The sequence below is a fragment of the Hipposideros armiger genome, unplaced genomic scaffold (assembly GCF_001890085.2).
Source record: "Hipposideros armiger isolate ML-2016 unplaced genomic scaffold, ASM189008v1 scaffold_64, whole genome shotgun sequence".
In the NCBI taxonomy this organism is placed as follows: domain Eukaryota; kingdom Metazoa; phylum Chordata; class Mammalia; order Chiroptera; family Hipposideridae; genus Hipposideros; species Hipposideros armiger.
Genome location: NW_017731414.1, coordinates 1,623,510 through 1,643,763, shown reverse-complemented (window position 1 = coordinate 1,643,763; position 20,254 = coordinate 1,623,510). Strand labels below are relative to the sequence as shown.

The 20,254-nt window shown below is 53.8% G+C and overlaps 3 protein-coding genes across 6 annotated transcripts in view; 2 read left to right on the top strand and 1 right to left on the bottom strand.

Moving 5' to 3' along the window:
• PDE4C (phosphodiesterase 4C) overlaps positions 1 to 10,568 on the top strand; it is a 13,686-nt gene extending 3,118 nt beyond the window's left edge. For 2 of the 3 annotated variants that reach the window (XM_019641875.1, XM_019641874.1), the window contains exons 2-15: positions 706 to 897; positions 1,449 to 1,485; positions 1,576 to 1,649; positions 1,841 to 1,893; positions 2,239 to 2,351; positions 2,431 to 2,524; positions 3,041 to 3,204; positions 3,390 to 3,488; positions 3,879 to 4,043; positions 4,123 to 4,222; positions 4,856 to 5,010; positions 6,397 to 6,519; positions 6,783 to 6,965; positions 7,458 to 10,566. In XM_019641875.1, the coding sequence (XP_019497420.1) occupies positions 866 to 897; positions 1,449 to 1,485; positions 1,576 to 1,649; positions 1,841 to 1,893; positions 2,239 to 2,351; positions 2,431 to 2,524; positions 3,041 to 3,204; positions 3,390 to 3,488; positions 3,879 to 4,043; positions 4,123 to 4,222; positions 4,856 to 5,010; positions 6,397 to 6,519; positions 6,783 to 6,965; positions 7,458 to 7,835 (1,770 nt within the window). In that variant the 5' untranslated portion in view covers positions 706 to 865 and the 3' untranslated portion in view covers positions 7,836 to 10,566. Of the gene's footprint in view, positions 1 to 705; positions 898 to 1,448; positions 1,486 to 1,575; positions 1,650 to 1,840; positions 1,894 to 2,238; positions 2,352 to 2,430; positions 2,525 to 3,040; positions 3,205 to 3,389; positions 3,489 to 3,878; positions 4,044 to 4,122; positions 4,223 to 4,855; positions 5,011 to 6,396; positions 6,520 to 6,782; positions 6,966 to 7,457 lie in introns of all 3 variants that reach the window. The other variant, XM_019641873.1, reaches the window with a different exon arrangement.
• Positions 10,569 to 12,778: 2,210 nt separating this feature from the next.
• On the top strand, positions 12,779 to 17,988 carry RAB3A (RAB3A, member RAS oncogene family). The gene is made up of 5 exons (XM_019642046.1): positions 12,779 to 12,944; positions 14,089 to 14,316; positions 15,423 to 15,541; positions 16,129 to 16,253; positions 17,132 to 17,988. The coding sequence occupies exons 2-5, from the start codon at positions 14,089 to 14,091 to the stop codon at positions 17,320 to 17,322; spliced, it is 663 nt and encodes a 220-aa protein (XP_019497591.1). The 5' UTR covers positions 12,779 to 12,944; the 3' UTR covers positions 17,323 to 17,988.
• Positions 17,989 to 18,026: 38 nt separating this feature from the next.
• Positions 18,027 to 20,254, bottom strand: part of MPV17L2 (MPV17 mitochondrial inner membrane protein like 2) — a 13,280-nt gene continuing 11,052 nt past the window's right edge. The window contains exons 2-5 of one of the 2 annotated variants that reach the window (XM_019642047.1): positions 20,006 to 20,176; positions 19,199 to 19,275; positions 18,931 to 19,058; positions 18,027 to 18,690 (exon numbers count right to left, since the gene is read on the bottom strand). In XM_019642047.1, coding sequence (XP_019497592.1) covers positions 18,609 to 18,690; positions 18,931 to 19,058; positions 19,199 to 19,275; positions 20,006 to 20,176 — 458 coding nt within the window. In that variant the 3' untranslated portion in view covers positions 18,027 to 18,608. The other variant, XM_019642048.1, reaches the window with a different exon arrangement.

Sequence of the window (20,254 nt, the reverse complement as noted above, 5' to 3'; positions counted from 1 at the left end):
GAACAGGCAGAGCATTCCTGAAAATGAAGCAGGGGCGTGGCGGACCTGGCGGCGTGGTGGACAAGATTGGGCGGGGCCATGCAGGCTGAGGGTGGGGCCTGGGGCTGTGGGACGGGACAGGTGATCCAAGGTGTGAACAAAGCTGGTTGGGGTTGGCGCGGGGGTGGAGGGGTGGGGGCTCTCCCAGCTGTGGGGAGCCTTGGAACCGGCAGGATCTAGGCAGGACCCAGGCCCCTCCAGAGAGGGAGCCCAGAAAGTCGTTTCTAGTCTCTGAACTTACTCTGTTTCTTCCTTAGTAATATAGGCATCTGTCTAGTGGCCCTCAGGTGCTCCGTTAACTCCCTAAAAGTGCTCTCAAAGAAGAGTCTACCATGCCCATATTAGAGATGGGGTGGTTGATGTCCAGAGAAAGGCTGAGACCTACCCATGGTCACACAGTCACTTGGGGAGAGATCTGAAACTCACATCCTGGAGTTCAGATTCGTCCCAGTGGGAAGACCCTGGGTACAGACGTGGAGACCAAGGCATGAGGGGTATGGGGTCCCTGAGTAGAGGTGTGACTGTGGGGCAGGTGGACAAACCAAAGACTACTCCTGCCCGGTCCACCATGTGACTCCAGAGAAAACGAGACAGAACAGATACGGGCCACCACCAGCCATCAGCTTGCCAGGATCCTCGTTCTGACCACGCCACCTCTGCTTCCAGCTTTGACCTGGAAAATGGGCTCTCATGCAGGAGAAGCGCCCTGGACCCTCAGTCAGGGCCTGGCCTTGGCCGGGTGGTCCAGGCCCCTTCCCAGTACAGTCAGCGGCGAGAATCCTTCCTGTACCGCCCCGACAGCGACTATGAACTCTCACCTAAGGCCATGTTCCGGAACTCTTCTGTGGCCAGTGACCTGTGAGTCCAAGGCTGGTGGGATGACACCTCCTTGTCTCTTCCTCCTTCCTTTATTTCTCCATTTAGCACACCTCCTTCAAGTGGCCATTTAAGCTGGGCTTTGAAGTTTAAGTAGGAGTTTGCCAGGCAGCTCACTTATTCAGTTGAGCATACCTAGAATGATATCTGGTGATCTTCTGTGCTTGATTTTAGGTTAGGGTTGGGTGGCAATCTAGAAACATTAAGTACAATTGGCAGCAACTGAAAAAATACCTTGATTTGAGCTTCCTGGTAGGGAAATATAATATCTGTATTGCTTTTAAGACCCTTGCTGCTCTGGACTCAGTTTCCCCATTTTGAGGTAGGGATAAAGTGAGTGAGTGGTCGGAGGGGCTGTGGTGGGTTTCAAGGAAGAGTCAAGTGATGGGAGCCCAGGGACCAATAGGACACTCCAAGGAGGAGTCGTGAAGGAACTGTGCTCAGCTGAGGGCATAGTGTAAGCAAAAGCTGGAAGATGGGAACGCGCGGGAGGTCTCCCTGTCCGCCCTTTCTGATGTCCTATCTCCCCACAGACATGGAGAAGACATGATTGTGACACCCTTTGCCCAGGTGGGTGCCCACTCCTCCCCTCTCCCCGTGTGAGACGTGCAGGCAGAGTCGACCCCCCCTTTTCAATACTGATCATACCCCTCCCGACAGGTCCTGGCCAGTCTGCGGACGGTTCGGAGCAACGTTGCGGTGCTAGCCCACTTACAAGGCCACAGGGCACCCAAGTATGCAAGGGGTGGGTGGGGGTGGGGCCTGGCAAGGAGGAGAGGCCTACAAGTGCAGCATCAGGGCGGGGCCTGCAGAAGAGAAGGGCAGGGCCAGGCCTAGGGGGTGGAGCCGGCAGACAAGGTGGGCTGGGTGGGGGCGGGGCCATATGGGTGAGGTGGGCCACCCCTGAGAGGACTGTGCTGTATAGGCAGGCATCCAACGGAAACGCTCCATCTGGCAGTCAGCCCCCTCCACCTACAGGTAATGCACCCGCTCGTACCCCTTCGTCCCGCTGTGGGTACCTCTGTGAATTTCCTCCCCATGGTAACCTCCCCAGCCCCTAAGTCCTTATGCTGTGCTCATTGTAACCCCTCAAAACACCCTCGGGGATGGAGTCTTATTACGGATGGGGTGGCTGAGGCCCAGATGGACAGAGACCTGCCCATGGTCACACAGCCACTTGGGGACAGATCTGCAACTCAAATCATGGGGTCCTGAGTGGCCCAATTGGGAAGGGCTCCAGGGTCCAAATGTAGAGAGGGAGGCATGAAAGACATGGAATCCCTGAGTAGGGTGGGGCAGGCCCCTCACTAGCTCTGCCCCCAGAGGACACTGAGCAAAAGGTGGCTTTGGAGACACTGGATGAACTGGACTGGTGTCTGGATCAGCTGGAGACACTGCAGACGCGGCACTCGGTGGGGGAGATGGCCTCCAACAAGGTGAGTAGGGCCAGAGAGCCAATATAATTTGCCTCCGCCCACAGTGTCCCCTCATCACTGTCCTTCCCTTCCCTTTCAGTTCAAGCGGATGCTGAACCGGGAGTTGACTCACCTGTCTGAAACCAGCCGTTCTGGGAACCAGGTGTCTGAGTACATCTCCCGAACCTTCCTGGGTAAGCTGTGGTGGGTCACTGCCTGGGAAACATTACAGAGGTAGGAAGAAGGAAGAAAAGAAAAACTTCTATTGCAGAGCTCAGTTTGGGGAAGACAGAGCCAGACATAAACACCCCCAGTTACATGAGTGAAGGCTGGTCCAGGGGGAGGAACAGGAGGAACTTCCAGGAAGAGGAGGACATTAAAGCTAGGGTTTTGAAGTATTAGTAGAAGTTTTCCATGGAGGAGATGGAGGAAACCAGACAGCTGGGTCTCCAGTTTGGGAGATGAAAAGGACATTGGGCTGTTCGGAGAAAAACACTGAGCCCCAGCAGAAGTGGTCACCAAGATCAGCCATGAACAGAAGAAAGGGGTAGCTACAGTCCAGACAGGGACTTTACTCTAAGCTTACTTTGATCCAGGTGAAAAGAGAAAGGTTGATCCCAAGGCTTGGCAAAGTCTGAGACCTGAGGCTAGTCAGGACAACTCTAGCAGATAATTTGGCTTCTCTGAGCCCCACCCTGCCCTGTCTACAGACCAGCAGACTGAAGTGGAACTGCCCAGGGGGACCCCCACAGAGCCCCTGAGGCCCATGTCCCAGATCAGCAGCCTGCATGGGCTCCCCCACAGTGCCAGCCTCTCCACAACCACCGTCCCACGCTTTGGGGTCCAGACTGACCAGGAGGGGCAACTGGCCAAGGTGGGTCCCAACCAGAATGCTGAGACCTGGGTTTGAGTCCTGGATCTGTTTGGATGCCCTATCTTGGGCCTCAGTTTGCCCATCTGTATACTGGGCAAATGTGGCTAAATATAGGGACTGGGGGCTTTAGGTCCAGTGTCTGGGGAAGTTGGGCTGGGGTTAAGCTCTAGTTCTTCGAATTTTAGGAACTAGAAGATACCAATAAGTGGGGGCTTGACGTATTCAAGGTGGCAGAGCTAAGTGGAAACCGGCCTCTCACAGCCATCATATTCAGCATCTTTCAGGTACCTCCGTGCCCTTGGCTTCCAATACCCTTGGGTTTCCTTCACCCCTTTCTACCTCAAAACCTCAGGGAAACATATGCTTCAACTCCTCCCTAACACCCTTGAATGGGATCATTTGAGCAGGGCATTGAAGGATGAATAGGAGTTCACTAGGTTGAACAGTTGATTGCTGATTGTCAGCAAGCCTCAGCCCTGGGCCAAGGCCTAGAGGGAACAGCTGTGGGGGTCAGAGATGGACCAAAGGGGAAGGACAGAGACCAAGTAAGTTCAGAATGGAGGGCATCCTGGAAAGGGGGGCATTTGTGAGATGGATAGGAGTTCAGAAGGAGAGAAGGCATAGGAACAGGACCCAGAGGCTGATGTCCTGACTGGGGACCTGTGATGGACCAGGAACGGGACCTGCTCAAGACATTTCAGATCCCAGCGGACACACTTGTCACTTACCTGCTGACCCTGGAGGGTCACTACCACGCTGATGTGGCCTACCACAACAGTCTGCACGCTGCTGATGTGGCCCAGTCCACGCATGTGCTGCTGGCCACACCTGCACTTGAGGTATGGCCCTATGGGCAGCCCAGGCAGGTACAGGGTGCAGAGAGCCTGCCCCTCACCTCTTATGCCTGTGCCCACTCAGGCCGTGTTCACAGACCTGGAAGTCCTGGCTGCCATCTTTGCAAGTGCCATCCATGATGTGGACCATCCTGGGGTCTCCAACCAGTTTCTCATTAACACCAGTGAGTCAGGGGACCCTGCCTTCACCTGTCAATCATGTGATCTCCGGTGGTCCCATCTCTGCTTTGAGCCTGGTCTCCCTTTTCTTGAAAGGCTATGACAATCTTCTCTCCCTTAGGTGCTCAGAGTGGGTCCAAGTAAACAATAAATGAGAAAATAACAAATGTGACAGAGCTGATCTTGGCCCACTGAGAACTTAAGTTTAGGGTCCTTTGAGGTGTCTGAAAAACTCAGTTAATGAGCAATTATTGGGCACCTCTTGTACAATATATAAATAACACAGGAGAGCTGGGGATGAGAGTGGAGCCCTCTCACTCAAGGATCCCAGAGTTTCATTAGATGAAAACTCAGTTGTTCGTTCAACCAGCACTCAGTATGCACGGTCTCTTGCCATGCCAAGTCCCCAAGGAGTCCTCAGTCTCGAGGAGTCAGAGCAGAACACAGATGCCCCCAGCCCTATGGAGCCAGAGCATGGACGGAAGGAGAGACAGGGTCCTAGAAGGCTTCCTGGAGGAGGGGGCATTAGAGTTAGGGCTTCAATACCTGAGTAGGAGCTTGTCAAGTATTCACCAAACCTGCCTTTTGGTGGAGTGGGTTGGGCGGGCAGGTCTTGAGGCTCTCCACCTCCCCCACAGACTCAGAGCTCGCGCTTATGTACAATGATGCCTCTGTGCTGGAAAATCACCACCTGGCTGTGGGCTTTAAGCTGCTGCAGGCAGAGAACTGTGACATCTTCCAGAACCTCAACACCAAGCAGCGGCTGAGTCTGCGCAGGATGGTCATTGACATGGTGAGGCCACAGTGATGGATGGGGTGGGGCAATCTTGGCCTGGCTGAGGGTTCAGTTGAACCCGGACATGTCCCCGTTTTGAGTCTGAGCTTTCTGGTCTGTAAAATGAGGTAATGACCCTCCAAGCCCTAGGTGGGTTGTCCGGGCCCTAGGTCCTGGCTGTGGTTCACACACAAGCTATGTGGAAACTGAGCTCTGGGGTTTCAGGTGTAACTTTTTCTGAGCCTTTAGTATGTCTATTTGATATTTTTCAGGCTGTGAGATACCAGGAAATCTTGGGGTCTTGTGCCTCATTCATTCATTTTACAAGCATTTATTGAGCAACTATTGTGTGCTTGCCCTGTTGAATGACCAAGACATTTCTGGCCTTTCTGAGACTCCAGTTTGTGGGGGGAGATGGACATATAGGTGGGAGCCATGATGGAGACCCATAGGCAGAGCTGTGATGGAGGACCTGTAGACAGAGCTGTGATGGAGGGATGCTCAAGGTCAGGTAGGGGTTCCCCAGGAAGGAACACTGAAGCTGGGGCCTGCAGGGTGGGGAGGGCCATGGGATGGGGAGGAGTGCTCCCAGTAGAGGGAACAGTCATGTGGGGAGGCCTCAGAGGAAACCAGGGATCCAAATGAAGAGGAACTAAAAGTTTGGTGAGACAGAGTCGGGGCCTTAGATAATGGGCACCCCCAGTGGGAACATCATTTGTGGCAGATAGACGGTTTGGGAAGTTTTGAGACTTTTGTCAGATTCTCAGAGTAGCCCATGGGCCAAGTTTGGGTCACTTGTGAGCTGGGTCCACATGGGTCCGGTGAAGTTGATTTTTAACCAGCTGTATTTAGGGCCAAACTTCCCTTCAAATGGCTGAAAACAGGTCTCCCAGACATGTAGTGGCCATAGGGAGGTTTGGGGAGCACCAAGTCAGGTCCCTCCCAGTTTCAAATTCACCTGTGGCTCCCATGGCCCTCTGGATACATCTCCCACTCCTCTCTAAAGCCCTATCCACTCCCACCACCCTCCACTGCTCCTGCATTCACTTGCTCTAGCCATAACTGCCTCCTCTATGTTCCTCAGCTTATCCAGCCCCAAGGCCTTTGCACAGGCCATGTCCAGGGCTGGGCCTCACCACTGGCCTCAGGCACATCTCACCTCAGTTCCCAGATTTACTCTTTAACAGGTGGGATGCACCTTGTGAGCCCAACAGCCTCGGAGATGGGACCATTGACTCAACTCCTCTTGCGAGCTGGATTTGCAGCCAGTCTCGTTATAGCCTACCATTTCGCAGATGAGAACACTGAAGCTCAGAGGGCCAAGGGTCTGAGTGGGTGTGATGTCTGGGAATGAGGGATGGGAGCAGTGCTTATACATGTTATCCCCGCCTCACCTGGCCCCAGGTGCTGGCCACTGACATGTCCAAACACATGAACCTCCTGGCTGACCTCAAGACCATGGTGGAGACCAAGAAGGTGACAAGCCTGGGAGTCCTACTGCTGGACAACTACTCTGACCGTATCCAGGTGTGTAGCCAGGCGGACCCCAGGGCCTTGGTTTCCATGCCTCTCATTTAGCTGCATTTATGAAGCATCGACTGTGTGCCAAACTTGAAGAAATGGAGGCACTGAGAGTCATGTGATTGTGTCTTAGCCATTCCTTCCCCTCCCAGGCCTCCGTTTCCCCACCTCTAAGAAGGGTGTGTGTCCATGGTGCCAGCCTGTAGGGAATGGTTAACAGGGCCTGGGGTTAGTCTGGCCGAAGCCCTCCCAAGCTTCCGTCTACTCAGGTCTTGCAGAACCTGGTGCACTGTGCTGACCTCAGCAACCCCACCAAACCACTGCCCCTGTACCGCCAGTGGACGGACCGCATCATGGCCGAGTTCTTCCAGCAGGGTGATCGTGAGCGTGAGTCAGGCCTGGACATCAGCCCCATGTGTGACAAGCATACGGCCTCGGTGGAAAAGTCCCAGGTTGGAGGGCGACTGGGCATGGAGGAGGGAAAGGAGTAGTTAAGCTGACCCCATGAGTTCTGGCTTGACCCCTGGCTGACCAATGAGGGAGTGTGACCTAAAGGCGTAGTCTGCCCTGGGCTATGTGGAGTCAGTCTGGGCTGCAGGGAGAGGGATCTGCACTTGCGGGGTTTGGAAATGTCTGTTCTGAGTGGTGTGAGGGACCCTGAAGGGGCTCTCAGTCTGGGGGACACATACATCCAGTCATGAGGGGTTAGGGCTGAGGTGGAAGGAAAGACTTAAAGGTTGGGTGAGTCCAGAGAGGGGAGGGGAGGCTTCTTAAAGGAAAGATTGTTTGAAGAGGGTTTTGAAGGATGAGTGGGAGTTGGGAAATGGCATTCCAGGCAGAGAGAACAACCTGGGCAAAAGGCCTGGAGGCTGGACTGAGTCTAGGTTTCATGGTGATTCATAGCATAGCTACCCCTTCCCCCACAACCCTGTACCACCCCACAGGTGGGTTTCATTGACTACATCGCCCACCCACTGTGGGAGACATGGGCTGACCTGGTACACCCAGATGCACAGGACCTTCTGGACACACTAGAAGACAACCGCGAGTGGTACCAGAGCAAGATCCCCCACAGCCCTGTGGACCCCATGGGCCCTGAGCCGGGCGGCCCTGACAGATTCCAATTTGAACTGATTCTGGACGAGGCAGAAGAAGAGGAGGAGGAGGAGAGAATGTTGGCCCAGGAGTCGCCTGACACTGAGCTCTTATCCCCTAAGGCCAGACCAGACCCTGGGGACTTATGCCTGGACAGCCAGAGGACCATGGACAAGCCCTGCATGGACCATGAGGGCAATGTGATGGCTGAGCCCTTTGGCACCTAATAGCCGCTGGTGAATGGGTAGACTTTCTAGGAAGAGGTCCCAAGTGACCCATGCTTTGCCTTCTCCACACAGAGGGAGACAACCAAGCTTCTAGTTATAGGCAAGTCTCAGGGTCAAATTGGAGGCATTTGTCTGGGGTCCACTCTGACCCTGGGCTCTGCTGAGAGAGCTCTCCTCCTCCAAAGTCAGCTCTGAAGCTGGGGCTGGGTCAGGCCCAACTTCTCCAGTGATCACTTTTGAGCCACATCCATCACTTTATTCTTTCATTCTTTATCAGATGTTTATTGGGCACCTCCAATATGCCAGGCCTGTGCCTGCTATGTGTCTCTGGAGTAGCCCTGTGCAAGGGGGTGAGGAGTCAGCTCCAAGGAGATGCTCTCCACAGGTGCCTCCCATTCTTCTTCTGGGCAGCTCCCTACAGGAGAACGGCACCCTGAATGGGAAAATTTTTGGCACCAAAGCTTTGTCCAGTCCCAAGCCTGGCTCTGGAGCTCTGGAGGAGGGTGGTAAGAGAGCAGCAAAGAGAAGGCTCTGTGTGGGGGGCATCTCTGAAAACTGATGTGGCCTGTCACTGCTTGTGCATTGGTTATTGCTTTAAGTCACTGTAATTTCTGTTTTCAGGGTGCACCTGCTCCCTGTTCTTTCTGGCTGCAGGACCTCCTGCTGGTACCCACCCACCACACACATTATCTCTCTTATAGAACTGCAACAAAAACATACAATTCCCCCCCATGGTGGGTCTCTGCATCTCATAATTCTGAAGGTGCCCCAGACTCTCCTTAGGGAGGTCTTCTGGACCTCAGTTTCCCCCAAGTACTGGGGGAAACTGAGACCCAGATCCTAGTTTGGGCCTGATCTGGTCCTATGGCCTGATCCTAGGACTTGGGTAAACTTTGGTTGAGGGGTGGTGTCTCTGACTACCCTGAAATATCTTAGAAACGTGGAGTATTGCATGTTTCTCTGGGGTTAAATAAATCCTATTACCCTAAACTAGCATCATGCCCATTTCACAGATGGGAAACTGAGGCATGGAGCAGTCTTGTCAGCTCAAGGCCACACAGTTGGGCGAAGAACATAAGCTAGCGGCAGGAGGCGTGGCTAATTCGGGTGTTGGTCTTGCCTGGCTGGTTGCCCCTCCTGCATCTTACCTGTTGGAGCTCAGCCTGGGGCGGGGGTGACCTCACCCCGGAGCAGGAAAGGAGGCTCTGCATTCAAGTCTCAGGGTTTTTTCTGGTCTCTGGAAGGCTTAGTATTTCCCATACCCTTGCCTCCTTCCCAGAGTGCCTGAAAGTGTATATGTGACAGGTCTTTGCAGCAATCTCTGGCTTTGAGAATAGCTGGCTTCATTTCTAAATGATTCCACTGATAATTCATCATCATCACAATTAATGATCAAATTCCACAGAGGGAGAATTAAACATCATCTGGGTCATGAACTTGATGCATTTCCTTCCAGGCCTTTAAAAAGTAGAGATTTAGGGGATGATTATAATTTTTTTTCTCCCTCCCCCTTACAAGTAATATATGTTCACCATAGAGATTTGGAAAGAATGGAAATATATAAAGAAGAAAATAAAATTCTGTTATAACCTCACTCATAGACCATCTGCCTTCAGCATTACACCTTATTTTCCTCCAGATTTTTCTCTACACATTCATAAGAACACTCATATATTCCCCTTCAATTTGGGCTACAGACATCCTCCTGCTTTTCCTTACTGACTGCACTCTACCCACACTGGCTTTCCATACCTCAAGCATGGCCCCACCTCAGGGCCTTTGCACATGCTGTGCCTACCACCTGTAATGCTTACCTTCCCACTCATCCTCATCCTTTGGGTTTCAGTTCAGCGACCTCTTCTCTGGGAAGTCCTCCCTGATCCCCCATCCCCGGCTGGCACTGGTGGAATCTCTGGGGTATTTTTTGATTCATGTCTGCCATGCTCTCCAGACCATAATCCCAGGAGGCCTGGGCCAGGTCCACTGCTCCATCCTCAGTGTCCCCAAAGATGGACTTTGACAACTTCAACAAGTCCCTTAACCTCCTGAAGCCTTTGTAATTTCACTGGTAAAACAGGCTCTTTGTGAGGGTCAAATAATTGCAACAACAGGTAATGTTTGAGGGAAGTGTGATCTGAGCCAGGAACTGAGATACATGCTCAAAGTGCAAATCAATTCTGCCTCTCTCTTCTCCTATTTTACAGATGTAGAAACTGAGGTCCACAGAGGGGGTGACTGAAATCACTCACATGCTCCAGGTCCCCTGTCTTCTCCTGTTTGGAGTTCTTGGCTTTGTGGCCCTCCCTAGACCCAAAGAGGAGGGTGGAAGAAGGTCTTCAGGGCCCCTTGGTACTTCCAGCCCTTGTGAAATGGTAGGGTGACTCTCAGGACCTCAGTCTGCCCTCTGTTAAGGGAGAAAATGTTGCCTGCTCCACCTCCCTCACAGAACTGGAGAGGAGCTGTCCTGTGAGCTTGTTTAGTAAGTTCCAGACTCAGGGCCTTTGCACTTGCCGATTCCTCTGGAGCACCGTTTCCCCATTCTCCTTGTGGCCAGCTCCTTCTCCTCCTTCAGGTTCCTGCTCAAATGTCACTTCTTCAGAGAGGTCCTCCCTAAACTCCCTGGTCAAAGTCACCCTCCCTCCAATCATTCATTCATTCATTTGTGTCATATTATCACAGGACACCTACTGTGTTATAGGTCTAGGTGCTCTCAGAGCTCACCGATGGTTAATTATCCATTACATAATCATTTCTGATGTGTCAGGAAGGGGAAATGTGATGTAATAGGACGTGACTGGGTGAAACTGGAACTTCCGGAAGGAAGTGGGTGTTGATCAGCGGCCTGAAGGGGATGAGAGAGTCAGGACCATAGAGAGCTGGAGAAGTAGTGCTCCAGGCAGAGAGAACAGCAGGTGCAAAGGCTCTGAGGCAGGATTGCACCTGGAACCAGAGGAGGGAGTGTCTGACTGGAGGAGAAAGATGAGATGGGAGGTAGCTGATGGGGACCTTGTGGGACCTGGGCTATGCGTAGTAGTATGGACTTTACTTTGAGTAGGGCAGGACGCTGGAGGGTTTGGGGCCCTTCTCCCACCTGGCTCTGTTCCCCCACCACACAGAAGACCCCCTCAAAGCACGCAGCTCCCCCCCATTCAACCATTCCTAATTCCAGAGCCTACGGTGATTCTTAGCAGCAAAGGCCTTGAATTATTTTTATGTTAAAATACAAATTCTTCTAGGCAGAAGCTGGTGCACATTGTTGTGGGTTTTCCCCTTGGGAAAAAACAGGTATTTCTGAGTGCCACCCACCAAGAAGCCTAAAGTAGGCATTTGGAAGGTCAGGGGGCCAAGCGGTCCTGGACGTCCTGATCTCCACTGGGTGGCTGGACCAGCTGCGCCGGGAGCCGCAGCCAGAGCTGGGACTCAACTGCCAATCTCCCCTTGGGAAGAGACTGGGATGGATTTATTTTTATTTTTTATGTTTTTCTGAATTTCCCCAGTTCTCCGCAGTGGGTTCTTGGTACTTTTATAGTCCGAATGGGGGAGAGGGACAAAAATGTCACCCTTAGAAAAAACCAGATGTCCCAAATGCAAGCAGGGCGGGAGGGACGGCCCCACACTTCCAGGGCGCTGGGAGCAGACGTGGGTTGGAGGGGCGGCCTCCAAGCGCAGTTATTTTGGTCTCCCGCGCCTCTGCAGCTGGCCGACTTTTTATAAACAGGACGAGCCCCCCCCCCTCCCATTTCCTCCTGGGGAGGAATCAGTGGGATCAGAATTCTCCTGGGATCACACGCCCTCTGGGGACCGGAGGGAGTTGGGGGCATGGACCTGGTATGGGAGCCAGGGTCTCGTTCTCCCAGCCTCCCGCACTTCTGACTTTTCCGCCTCAAGATTTTGGGGAAAAACGCTGGAGAATCTCAACCCCAAAAATCTCCACTTTGAACTTTGTTTCCCCAGGATGGAGGGAGGGAGATGGGTCTCTGCAGCCCTGTCTTTAATTCAGGAACCGGGGAGCGGTGAAGCCCCTTCCAGCCCTGCGTATTTATTGTTGGGTCTCTAGGTATCGCTGTTACTCTCCCTGTTTCCCGGGTCTTTCATTGCAGGCTTTGGGGCTTTAGGCGACAGGTCGTTTCTCTGCTCTTGTTCCGCCTTTTCTTTGAAAAAAAATTTTTTTAATGAGGCGCAGGGAAGGGGGGGGCATTGTTTTCGGAGCGTCCATCAGCCTCTTTTTTTCTTTTCTGGGAACTGGTGGGGCGGGTGGCTCTCTTGATCGCTATCTCTTCTTTCTTCTTTCATCTCAGAAACAGGGTGGTGCATCTACCAGCCCAGCCCATTTTGGGGGTCTTATATCTTAGAAATTGGATGGGGTTTCTATTGACCCCTAATTCCGCTTTTTCTTTTTGTACTTATTTATTTTGCATAAATAGGGGGCATGGAGAAGCTCTCGACTTCTGTTCCTCTTTACTGAAATTGGGAAATGAGGGGTGTTTGACGGGAAATCACAGAATCCTGGTCTGAGGTGGGGCCGCCAGAGGGTCCAACCTGGACGGGAGGGGCGGAGAAGGGGAACGCCCCCTGAAGATCCTAGCTCGGCCAAGACCTCAGCTTCTCGTCCCTTCAATCACTCGGAAAACACCATTGGACACAAAGAGGAAGGTGATAATCATTGATTGGCTATTCGGCCAATCGCTCGAGTGCCTAAGCCAGTGAGACAATGCCGCGCAGTCCCGCCTCCATGACACTGAGGAGAGGCGGAGCCGGAAGGCTATCCTCCCCCTCCTGCAACGTTCCCAAGCGGTTACTGGATGCGCATACTGGGCCCCGCTTCTTTTGTGCGTCAATCTGCGTGAGAGCCCCGCCTCTCCTGGTTCTGCAAGCATCAGTAGATCATATCTCCATGCGCAGCTCCGCCCAGGATGGCGTCACGGCTGTATCTGCATATGAGGCCCCGCCCTTCTCTTTGCAGGACGTCACCGCGGACTGCAGGGGCCTGAGCCGCTGCTGCTGCCGCCGCCGCCGCGCAGCCCCACATCAGCTCACTGGGGGCCCGTCACCACCGCTGCCAAAAAAGTCCCTGCCGTTAGAGTCGCCACCGCATCGGTGCAAGGCAAGGTGAGCTCCCGGGCGGTCCGGTGCGCTCCCGCTGGAAGCACCTAAATAACCTTCATTTGACTGGTGGGTTGGCCGGGGTGGGAGACGAGGTTGGGCGTGTTAAAGGGGGAAAGGATGCGGTGGTCGCGGGCCTAGAGAAGGGTAGGGCTGTGCCTCCCCTTACTTGTCCGATCCTCACCCTCTTACCCCCCCACCCCCGGCTCTGCGGCGGAGGGGGAGGGGAAGCGAGTGCCTTGCGGGAAGCTGTGCGTGCGCGTGCGCGGGGTGTGCACACGCGTGTGCGCGCCCGCTTCTGCCGGCGGGTCTTTGTGTACCTTTGCGTGTGTACCTGGGTATGTTCGTGTGACCCCGTAGGGGCTGAGCCAAGTGTGTGCGTGCTGCACGCGTGTGGAGGGAAACGCGTGGATTGTGCGTGTGAGTGCACAGCCGTGTGCATATATGCACGGGGATACGTGCCCGTGTGGGTGACGTGTACACGCCTGCATGGGTGGAGGGCGCCGTGCGCACGGGTAGGTTTGCACATGTGTATATGCGTGTCAATGTGCAGACAGGTGTCTGCGTCTCTGTCCTGTGCACAGAGTGTATTCGACCCTTATATGTGCACATGCCTGTATGGATGAGTGTGTGCCCTGCTGTGTGCACGTGAGGGTGTGCACGCTCCGCCCCTATCATGTGACGCAGCTGCCTCAGCTTGAGCTCTGCCAGCCTGGGGGTCTGGGGGAAGAGGGGCTGCAGAAGTGTATCCCTGCGGACCGCCCACGTGTGTACACGTGTGCATGTGCACCGGCGCTCGGTTCTGAGAAACAAATGATTGACGGTGGGCCCGGCCGCAGTCACTCCTTCCCGGCACAGCCGTAGGGTTTAGGGTTACAGCTGGACCTGGGGTGCAGACCTGCTGGAAGAGGCTGCAGCGGTGTCCCCATCCCCGTTGCTTTGAGCTCTTTCCTAAACCCCCCACCCCCGCCTTTCAAGGTCAGGCCCCGCCCTCTGCCTTGGGCTTCACGGTTAGGACTGGGGCTTCTGGTGGGATGTGGGTAATCTCAGCATGCTAGTCCCTCTCTATGGCTCTGGAGTTCTCTACATCCTGAGCCTGGGAATGGCAGGGGACCCTTCACGTTAGCCTGTGCCCTGCCTGCATCTTTAGATGGCGTCAGCCACAGACTCGCGCTATGGGCAGAAGGAGTCCTCGGACCAGAACTTCGACTACATGTTCAAGATCCTCATCATTGGCAATAGTAGTGTGGGCAAGACGTCCTTCCTTTTCCGCTATGCAGACGACTCCTTCACGCCCGCTTTTGTCAGCACTGTGGGCATCGACTTCAAGGTCAAGACCATCTACCGCAATGACAAGAGGATCAAGCTGCAGATCTGGGTCGGTCCAGCTGGGGGACTCCCAGCTCCATCACACTCCCTTCCCAGAAAAGCAGCCCCAACTTTGCCTATCTTATTCCTGTCTAGATTCATTCGTTCACATACTGGGCATTTATCAGGTGCTTACTATATACCAGAGGTACAGAAGAGAGCAACCCTGCTCCTCCATCAGAGTCTAATCAGTGCTCTCCAGGGCTGGGGGAGGAGACAATGCTGGGTGCTCTCCTACCTCTGATATTGGCAGGAATATCAATGGGCTTGGTGCCTCACTTCCCCCATCTGCAAGTTCTTCCATGTGTCTGAGATTTCACCAGATCTTGGCCCCCAAACTAGTTGCCAGGTACAGGCACAGGTACCACCCCCAGGGCTGCCTGGCTGCCTCCCCCAACCACACAGAGGCCTGAAGGAGCCTGTTAGTTCCCAGCCCTCCCAGGGCTCCCATTTCATGCACAGTAAACCCTGCACCTCTACCCCTGGCCTAGGAGACCCTGCCTGGTCTGTCCCTGTGACACCTCCACCCTGGTCTGTCTTCCTCCATTGACACCTTATTCTCCTTACTATTCTTCATAGTAAGCGGTCCCACATCATCAGCATCTTTGCTCTGGCTGTGCCTTTTGCCTGGGTTGTCCTTCCTCTGATCTCCATATGTCTCCCTCCTTCACTTCCTTTGGGTTTTTAAACCCTGCCCCAGCCTACACTGCCCATCCCAGCCAGGCTTTATTTTCCTCCTCAATCCTATTGCCCTCCGACAGAGAATATTTTTTTCTTTTCACATGTTTATTGTCTGTTTCCTGTACTGAGCTGTCAGTTACACAAGGACAGTGAATTTTGCCCACTTTGTTTACAGCTGTGTCCCCAGTGCACAGTTTGGCAAAGGGCAGTGACCTATACACATGTATGGATGAATGAGGGAACAATTCTGCAGGTACTGGACTCTGTAGGAAGATTGAGCACCAGTTCTCAGTGCAGAAAGCTGGCTCTCCCTGTGCCTCTGGGCAAGCCCCTACTCCTCTCTGGGCCTCAAGGGGACTGGACTGGACAATCTCAGAGCTCGTTTCCACTGAGCTTACATGTGGGTCCTCTCTTATCCTGTCTCTTCTTTCCTAGGATACGGCAGGGCAAGAACGGTACAGGACCATCACCACAGCCTACTACCGAGGTGCCATGGGCTTCATCCTCATGTATGACATCACCAACGAGGAGTCCTTCAATGCTGTGCAGGACTGGTGAGCACACACCCACCCCTTCTCTGGCTGTTTTCTGAGCTGAGCTTGGTGCAAAGCCTGGGGCAAAGGCTGATGAGGGAGCCCTAGCCCCTTGGCAGAAATGTAAATGACTATATTGGGGCCCCAGACCTGCTGGCAATCTATAATCATTAAAACATGGTGTCATTGGCTCAAAATAACAGGAAAAAAGGATTTCAGGTGGAAAAATGAAACTATAAACATATAGAAAAATATCTGGTGGGGGGGTGCAGAAAATATAAGGACAGTTTGCACAGGTTAAAGAACATAAACATATACATTTTCTGCCCAAAAGTAATGATAAATTTTAAGAAAACTTCTGATTTTGCTGAGAAATTCTTCTCTCCAGAGGCAGAGATCTGGGAAGGATGGGAGAGGCTGCTTGAAAAGTGGGATTTCCAAATCAGGAAGCTGCTGGAGCAGACACACAGAGACAGGAGAGTGTCACTGGCAGAACAGAGGCTGGAAGAACTGAACCTGCCATGTCCAAGGAATAATGGGGAGTGGGGTCAGGAAGTGGAGCTCAGATCCTCCAAGCCCTAACCCACCCCTGTTGCCCCCTCCTCCAGGTCAACCCAGATCAAGACCTACTCTTGGGACAATGCCCAGGTGCTGCTGGTGGGGAACAAGTGTGACATGGAGGATGAGCGGGTAGTATCATCAGAACGCGGCCGGCAGCTGGCCGACCACCTTGGTGAGTGTCCAGTAGGGCTAGACTCCTGCAGGATAGAAGAGGGACACTGAAGCCCTGAGAGAGGAGGGACACACCACACCCAAAGTCTCTCAGCAAAGCCAGGATGGGGCCTGGATTCTGATCTAGACACTTTATATTTTCTGTAAGGTGGACCTTGATTGATGCAGGAACTCTGCAGGAAGTTACTGATTCATTCTGATACCCTCACTGCCCAACTTAGAACTGGATATTGTTGGGCCCACAAGAGGCCTCCAGTTGTGTGCGGGTAGAGGGAGGGGCCTGGGCTGGGGGAGTCCAGCAGGGAGCCAGGCTTTGCCTGGCATAAATAAGGCTTCCTGGGTTGGGGAGACATAGTGCCTAGTACTTGAAGAAAGGGTGGTCCTTCAGGGAGAGGAAGCAGCTTGGGCAAAGGCCATAGGTATGAAAGATCCTATGCATTTTGGCAAATAGTTTTACATGGCTGAAACATGAGGGTCACTGGAAGGAAATGTGGCTGATCACACAGGGTCTGACCATGTGAAGAGCTGGGATTCTTCTGAGGCCAAAAAGAACCAGAGTGTGTGAACAGGGGAGGGCATGGCTGGATCTGAGTGTCAGATGCCACCAGAGTCAGTTCATGGGGCTGGGTTGGGTGGTGGGGAACAGAGGAGTGGGTCTTGCCAGGGCCCTGGGGATAATGAGAAGTGGACAGTTTTAGGTTCAAGAAAGGAGTGCGGGAAATACAGGGCTGACCCAGTTCGATGTTACTTCCCCATGGGACCTGCCAGTGCCTTTATGGTATGGTCAACACTGGGACTCTCCAGTAATTTCTGGCCTCAGAGAATTGTCTCTGGAAGTGGGGGGCCCAGGGTCTTCACCTCTCCCTTCCCTGACCATAGGGTTCGAATTCTTTGAGGCAAGTGCCAAGGACAACATTAATGTCAAGCAGACCTTTGAGCGCCTGGTGGATGTCATCTGCGAGAAAATGTCTGAGTCACTGGACACAGCCGACCCCGCGGTTACAGGCGCCAAGCAGGGCCCACAGCTCACGGACCAGCAGGCGCCTCCGCACCAGGACTGCGCTTGTTGAGAGCTGGCTGGCCCATCCTGGTCCCCACCCCTGCCTACCCTCACCCCCCCAGGCCTGACCTCCTGGATGCCCCACCCCACCCCCAGCTGTGGGCACGAGACCCCTGCCCCTGAATTAGCCCATCACCCTTATTTATTATTGTAGCTATTTATTTATTTATTTATTTATTTATTGGAGATGTCCACTGGGGGCTCGGCACCCCACCCACCCTGTACATATAGCCCTGTCCCCGCTCTGCCGTGGCGTGTCGTGGCCCCTCGAACTTACCACTCACCTTCCTCTCCAGACCTCACCTTTTTAAAAATTCACCCCATCAATAGTTCTCGGTTTTTAAGAGGGACCAGATGACACCCGAGGGCAGGGTGACCGGGTGATGGGAGGTAGGTAGCCAGGCCTGCCAGCCCCTTGGCTGTGACACGATGGGCTGAGGCCACAGTGGGGTCTCAGCATGGACCACAGGGTGGGTCAGAGCTGGGCAGTGGCCTGCCTGGCTCCCTGGCCCCCAAGGTTTTACCTTCTTTCTTGGAGGGGAGGCTGCTGTGGGTACTCACCACCCTAGGACCCCCCCCCAGACCTATCTGACATCGTAAGTGTCAAATGTGCCCCCAGTTCCCCAGGAGATGTCATGACAACACTACACACACCCAATAAAGCAAATGGACAATGCTGTGTCCCTTCCAGCACTGGCATGGTCATCCACAAGATTTTCAATTACAGATAGAATTTAATGCAGTTTCCACAGTTCATGACCAGAGCATGACATTGGCGCTGCCTGGCCCTGCCTAAGGCTCCAGATCCTGGGGGCCAACTCCAGGCCAGGCCCTGTTCCAAGGGGATGGACAATGTCCTCACCTTGGTTCCAGGGCCTAGAGCCCAGTCCACAGTAGTGTTGAGGGGTTGGGGCTTGGGACTGGCTGGGTAGCTGGAGCCCAGTGCTGAGGATGGGACATCCTGGTCCGTGAGACTCCAGGTGAGAAGGGTTGGGGAATGACTATCCATCTTCATGGCTATATTCCAGATGGGGGGAAACTGAGGCCTGGTAGTAGGCTTGGAAGGGGTAGCCCAGCCAGATGCCCAGGAATGGGGGTGGGGCTGGGACTTGGTCCAGGGCCCTGGCCTGCTTCAGGAGCCCACGCCCCTTACTGCCCAGGTGGGTGGTCAGCTGGAGGTCAGTCTTGTCCTGTCTGGCATCCGGTTGGGAGGTAGGGTAGCTCAATCTGCATGTTGCCCAGAGGCACTCAGCTAGAGGACGTTAGGGGGTCTGGGATCTGCACAAGAGGGTCTGGTCACATGCTGCATTCATCCTTTTCTTCAGGCTCCTCTTCACAGAGCCCTCCTCCACCTGTCTGGGGGCTGGGGTCAGCCTCACTGGAAAGATGCAGCAAGGACCCAGACAAGGTCCCATCAGACAGAAGGTCCCATCAGACAGCTGAAAGGCTCGGTATTCATTCTGTTGGTGATCAGCTCCCCACCTGCCCACTGTAGGGTGCAGGTTTTCAAGAGCACAGGAAACCCTCACCCTGGAGGGTAGCTGTACTGCCATTTGAGGCTCATGTGTGTGGACCCCTAAGGAGTCCCCTGGGTACCTGGTCCACCCACTGCACTCACCGGTACTTCAGGTAGGAGAGGTATGTGTCCCAGCCGAGTGTCAGGCCATTGATGTAGGTAACTCGGAATTGAGGGGGCACGAAGAGGAAGTTCACCAGCTGCGCAGCGGGCCACACGCACCAGTCAGCCTGTGGGGAGGAGCGGAGTGCAGTAAGGGATGGGCCAGAGGGGCCTGAGCGGGGCCTGATGGCTGTGAGAGGTGGGGCAAGATAGATGTAAGGGAGTGGGGAATAAACAGGATGGGAGGGGCTTGGGAGGGCACACCCACCTTGTAGAATTCCCAGAATTTGTCCTGCAGCTCCTGGCAGCTCTGGTCCAGGGTCTGGCCCTCTAGGCAGCCAAGACCTGGGAAAGTAATGAAAGTGTCAGAAGCTGGTGAGTCCCAGTGATGGAGTGGGCTGGGGAGGACCCTAAAGAACAGTGTCCCAGGCTGAGGAACCAGGACATTTAAAAGCCTTGCATTAGTACAATAGGAAGAACAGTATAGTAGGGTGGCAGATGTGGGGAAACAACACAGATCAAGTAGGTCCCAGTGAGGGAGATAGGTTATAAATAAACACATGCCAGAAAGGATGGAGACACACCCTTCCTAATGTTGAGACTGTTTTATTACCAGTCCTGGGGGATGGGAAATGAACAACTTTCTTTCCAAAGCTAAAAGCTGGGATGATTACGCCCCATCAAACCCTAGTCTCACTCAGCTCCTCTTCCTTCAGCTTCAGGGCCTTTGCATGGGCTGTTCTATTTCTCTGGCTGCTGGTTTGTATTTCAAGTCTCAAGCTGAGTTCCTCTCCTTTGGGAAGCCCTCCCAACCACTGCCCGGAGCAGCCCCATCAGACAGACACTGTCCTCATCTCTCCTACATTTAGAACCACTGTCTGTGATTCTGCCATTCACACCTACACCTGCCCCACTGGGTCTGTCCTGTTACCACTGTGACCCAGCCTCCAGTCCAGGGCCACCCACACAGGATGTACATCAGAAATGAACCTCCACATCCTTCTTAACACAAGTTTGGCTTTGTCCCTCCCAACCTATGAGGGTTTGCAAAGCCCAAGCTCACAGGGCTCCTTACCCACGAAGTACCAGACACCCAGCAAGGGAGAGGCCACCAGCTGGTCCACAAGGACCTTCCTGATGATGTTTGGAAGGCCTCGGAGGCCAGACGCAGGGAGCAGGTGGTCCAGCCAGAGGTACCAGTAGTGCAGGAAGGGGCCCATGCTGCAGCCCACCGCAAACATGCTCGCTGAGGGTAGTGCAAGAATCAGGGAGGCCACATCAGTCCAGCAAATCCCTGAATCCACTCCCTCCCTGGCTAAGACCT